The sequence below is a fragment of the Fukomys damarensis genome, unplaced genomic scaffold (assembly GCF_012274545.1).
Source record: "Fukomys damarensis isolate Sample0158 unplaced genomic scaffold, DMR_v1.0_HiC HiC_scaffold_37, whole genome shotgun sequence".
NCBI classification, from domain to species: Eukaryota; Metazoa; Chordata; class Mammalia; order Rodentia; family Bathyergidae; genus Fukomys; species Fukomys damarensis.
The window spans coordinates 68535928-68541335 of NW_022900949.1; the positions used below are offsets into that span (position 1 = coordinate 68535928).

The 5408-nt window shown below is 53.1% G+C and overlaps 1 protein-coding gene across 1 annotated transcript in view; it reads left to right on the top strand.

Annotated features, from left to right (window-relative positions):
• Window positions 1-5408, top strand: part of Wwtr1 (WW domain containing transcription regulator 1) — a 186991-nt gene that overhangs the window by 30006 nt on the left and 151577 nt on the right. The window contains exon 3 of the mRNA XM_019207639.2: window positions 5152-5406. Coding sequence (XP_019063184.2) covers window positions 5152-5406 — 255 coding nt within the window. The remainder of the gene's footprint in view (window positions 1-5151; window positions 5407-5408) is intronic.

Sequence of the window (5408 nt, forward strand, 5' to 3'; positions counted from 1 at the left end):
TTTTTCATAAAAAAAAAAAAAAAAAAAAAAAAAAAAAAAAAATCCCCATTACTGCAAATAGATAGGTAGGTAGTAAGAGAATAGGCCAAATATAGGTGGAGTAGAGGCTGGCTGGAGTTGATAAAGGAATCTTTTATTGGGCCATGTAGAAAGCAAGGTCATTCCAGAGGTGGTGCTGCATGGCAGGAGAATTACAAATTTGAGGCCAGTCTGGGAAAACTCAGCAAAATGTCGCAGGAGGAAGGAAGGAAGAGAGGAAAGAAGAAAAAGCAAGCAAACAAGTGTCCAGATAAGCAGGGGATGTAGCTCCGTGGGAAGGAAGGTCCTAGCTTCAATCTTTTTTTGGTTTTGTTTTTTTGAGACTGGGTCTTGCTAGTAGTCCAGTCTGGCCTTGAACTCACTAAGTAGCCCAGGCTGGCCTTGAATTTGCAATAATCCTTCTGCCTCAGCCTCTGGAGTTCAGGGATTACAGGGGTGTGGCACCACACCTCACATTTTTTTTTTTTGTCATTGAATGATATGTAAATACGAGACCAGAGACAAGAGATTGGAGGAGGAAGGGAAACCAGTTGGGAGGCCACTGGAAGAACTTTGCGATAAAGTCCTATGGCGGGAGTGTGAAAGGAGAAGAATCCACTGTACTCACCACGGATTGGAGGGGGTGGCGGCAAGATCAATGACTCAGGAAGAGCCTCCACAGGAAGTAGGCGGAGGGGAGGGTCTGGGATGGACTTCTGGTGGAAAGGGTTTCCAAATGGAGACAGATTCACATTATCAGCAGTATCTGATTATCCTATACAAACCGCGGAGTTTCACTGTGAGATAAGCAGGCACGATTTAATATGGCAGCATCAGGTAGCAGCTCTACGGGATGAGAGGGAGGAAGCACCCTGCTCTAGGGTTTATGAGCCCTGGCTGAACACCAGGGTTTCTTCATGATTTCGCTGTGTGTACTTGGACAGAGTACTTTAAAACTCATTGGCTAGTATCCTTATCTGCAAAATGGGGCTATATAATATTTATTCTTTGGGTCTCTGAGACTTAAATAATGACCATTATTCCAATTTTGTGTTATCTTTCTTTGAATTTTTTGGCTGGTGCATAGATCAGTGGTACGGCATGGGCCTAGCCCTGTATTTAATCCCCAGCACACACACACACACACACACACACACACATGCACGCACGCGCACATTTTGTTATGTAATACCTAGAGGGTACATTCGGTATATTTAAACATCCCAACTTTTGTGGCATAAAACAGTACCCTTCTTATTTCCTCACAATTCTAAAACCAGATATGGCGGCCCACGCTCGTAGAGACAGGTACTCTGAAAGCTGAGGCAGGAGGGTGGCGAGTTCGAGGTCAGCCTGTGCGACTTAGTGAGACCCTGTTTCAAAAGCTTCAGGGGGGAAAAGGGGTGCGTGTGTGTGTGTGTGTGTAACAGCTCAGTGGTAAAGCGCCTGCCTAGGTGTGTGAGGCCCAGGGTTTATTCCTCAGTACAGCAAAAACGAACAACAGCAACACAAAATAATTGTGCATCCTGGGCTGCGCTCGCTCTGGTTCTGCTAGTCTTACCAGCGGTCCCTGATGAGTTCGCAGGCACCTACTGAGCTGGCAGGCTCGGCCCAGGTGCTGGGTAGCTGGACTTTTACCTCACTCCACTATCTTATGCCCTTTCTTCTTCCATGTGGTTTCTCCAGCAAGGTAGCTGGCTTCTTACCTAGTGGCTCAGGTTTTCCCAAAGTGCAAAAGTGGGAACTTCTTCACCTCAAGGGACGGCAGAGTGGTGTGGGGGAGAGTTGTGCACAGCTTCGCGGCTGTATTCTCCAGGTTGAGGTTGTCACTGCCCCAGTACAGATTTCAAGGGAAAGGACTAAATAAGGACGTGAATATAAGGAGGCTGGCCCATGGAAGGCCAGCAATGTAACTGAATGCAGCAGTGTTATCTCCGGTGTGCAAATGAATAAGCTGTACTTTCGGGAGGCCAAGTTCCTTGCACATTATAGAGGGTAGAACTATAATGGAACCAGGCGCTCCAAAGCTCATCTTCTAAGTCACGGGTCAACAGATAAAATTTGTAGTGTCTCAGCTTAAAATCTTATGAGGTAGTTACTGTTACTGTCCCTAGTTTAAAAGGAGGAAACCAGGAATAGAGTTGAGCTTGCCTGAGGTGACTCAGTACTTTGCTCTAGAAATTATACACTTACCTAACTAACAACACGATGCTGCCCCTTCTCGGCAGCACTTGAGACACACAAAAACCAAAACAAAACGAAACAAATGTAATGTGATTTAACCTGAAACTCTTATTTTTGGAAGGGCTGGGAGGACAGTAAATGTTGTAAAATCATCTACTCTTTTATATACACGATGTGAGTGCATGAATTTATCTTGAGACAGTTTCTCCCTGGGTTGTTCAGGCTGGCCTGGACCCCCTGGCCTCAAAGGACCCTCCCGCCTCGGTCTCCCAGTAGCGCGGACTAAGGTTTGACATGTCATTATATTTTACAGACTGCTTGGGAACTTGGGAGTTTTTGAGTTATCGTGTGATCGGGGTAATTTCCATTTGAGACGTCGACTTCTGCCCTCTGTTATCGATTTGTTGGAGAGTAGCAAGGAATGATTCTGTGCCCTTGCTCCTTCAGTTCCCACCCTGACTTATCCTCCTTCTGAGGTAAAGACCTTTCTGGGGCAGAACTAACCTCATGTTTCCATCCTTTAATCGTTGCATCAGCACTGCAGCTTCTGAATCAGTAACCTTTTGGTCCCATTCACTCCCAAGTTCCACAGCCAGTTACCCCACTGTCGCCCCTGCTGTGGCTTTTGAGGAAGGCGTGGAAAGCCTCTCCTCCCCACGGGGTGACCTGTAGTGGCTCCCCCTTCCCTTTGCCAGCTCCATGGGGAGAGAACTGCCTGGAAAACAGGATTTCGGAGGCTCCTGAAGGGACCAAACTCTCTGAAGGTGATTGTTGAAACTTCTCCTGTGAGGGGATTCGGAGCGGTCTTGGTTTACCCTGATTTCCTCCAGGCTGTGAGAGTCTGGAATGAGCTAATCTGGGAGGTAGCCCACGTTGGACTTGGGCGCAGCCAATCAAGAGTGGTCTCAAAATTCTCCTGCCTTCTCCACGACAAAACGGTGCAATGGCCTTGTCTTTCCTTTCAACTTTCCTCCTCAAACTCTAGTTTTTAATGTTGACTTTTTTTCATCTTTTTCATCATAGAATGTTGAAGCATCATGCCTGTAGTTAATACGACTCTATTAAACAGTTATAAATCTGGCCATGTGCTTTCCATATATCGCTTCATTTGCCTTATTTAATAAACTGCTGTTTGAATCCATGGGTAGCGCAGGGGCTTCCCGGAGTGTCTCACCTCCAGCCACCCTCTCTAACCCCACCCCACTCCCAGCTAGACAGGGGATGAAGGAGAGGAATCCAGCGGCTCCGGAAGGCAAGGCTGCCTCCCACTTATCCGCAGCTGTCCCCCCAGGCCTGGCCTCCTCCTCCCTTAGGCGGGGGTCTCCACCCCTTGCCCAGATCCAGTCGGTGGGAGGGTGGGTGGCTTTTTCCGGGTCACTGGCGCACCCTCTCTACTCCCAGCCACCTGCTCGGGTTCCAGCCCAGCTCCAGGCTCCCTGGAGGTCAGGGACATTCCAGTCCTCCCACTACCCGCGCGGATGTGGCGGGGGAGGGGGGCGCAATTGCTCTTTCCTTCCACCACCCAGCTCTGACCCGGTTTCTTCTCAACCGCTAGTGGCCTAAGTCATGTAGAAGAAACTACGGATTGATGAATGGTGCGAAGGTTGTTTGTTTACAGCCCACCAGGTTGGCGAAGCCGCGTCTCCAGCAACAGAGGCACTTTCTGCGCTCTTGCAGACAATCCAAAGCCAAGCAGCCAAGATGCCTCCTCACCAGACCAAATATGGTCACAAGCGCTAAGCAGCCTCCCGTGGAGAGGCTGGCCTTCGCGGTGTCTTCCTGCGCTGGGCTGCACCCGGGCCCGACCGCTGGTAAAAGCACGGGTCAGAGCGGCGAACCCAGCTGCCGGAGGCTCCGCGCCCAGGCCGAGGGAGGGCGCAGCGCCCTAGACCGACCCTTCGTCGGCCTCCGCCCCTCGCCCGGGTGCCCTGCGCCACTCTCAGGCTTGGTTTCGGTCCACAACCTCTTGCTTGAACAGGCTCCGGCCACTTTCCCTTTGATCCCGCCCCAAGTGGTGGTAAACTCAAAGGAATGCAGACCCAGGGCTCCGCGGGAGAGGTCCGCGCTGCCGCGAGGAATAGTGGGGGGCACCCGTCTCCCCGCGCCTGGTAAAGTACCCAGCCCGCCCAGAGCTTTCTGGAGCGGGGGAGGGGCGAGCGGGGGCAGGCAGGCTCAGGATTTGGAGGTCATGCATAATTCAACAGCTCAGTTTTCGGCCCGCCTCTTTCCTGGGGGTGGGAGTTTTCTCCCAACTTTGTTTATGGGACAGTCCGGGAGCTGCGGCGGCAGCGCTGTCTGCCAGTCCTCCGCCTCCTCCTCGCCGAGCGCGAGCGCCCGAGGCCAGCTCGGGGATGTGAGAGTCCAAGCCCCTCGGCTGCCAGGCACCGAATCGGGGCGGGATCTGCCAGCCGGATCCTAGTCTCCAGCTGCCCCCAGACGTCTTCGGGTGGGGGGGCCTCCTGCCCTGGAGTGCAGCCAACGCTTCGGCAACGTCCCAAGGGCAGCTACTCCAGCCTCCCCACCCCCTGCCGCTCCTCCTCCCGGTAACTTCTTAGCTTCAAGAAAGTTGCATAATTCCCTAGGTCGGAGAGACCCCTCCCCCTCCGGCTGGGCGGACTGCGGAGCGTCTGCGATCCACGTCTTCGGGTGGGGGGGCCTCCTGCCCTGGAGTGCAGCCAACGCTTCGGCAACGTCCCAAGGGCAGCTACTCCAGCCTCCCCACCCCCTGCCGCTCCTCCTCCCGGTAACTTCTTAGCTTCAAGAAAGTTGCATAATTCCCTAGGTCGGAGAGACCCCTCCCCCTCCGGCTGGGCGGACTGCGGAGCGTCTGCGATCCCGAGGCGGTCACCTAACCGTCTGCTCTATTTCTTTTCTCTCCTTTCTCCCACCCCCCAGCCTCCTCCTCCAATCTGAAGTAAAAAGCTGATCTGATCTCCTTTCTCCGTGCAGAAGATGAATCCGTCCTCAGCGCCCCCTCCGCTCCCGCCGCCCGGGCAGCAAGTGATCCACGTCACGCAGGACCTCGACACGGATCTCGAAGCCCTCTTCAACTCTGTCATGAACCCCAAGCCCAGCTCGTGGCGGAAGAAGATCCTGCCGGAGTCCTTCTTCAAGGAGCCGGATTCGGGCTCGCACTCGCGCCAGTCCAGTACCGACTCGTCGGGCGGCCACCCGGGGCCCAGGCTGGCCGGCGGCGCCCAGCACGT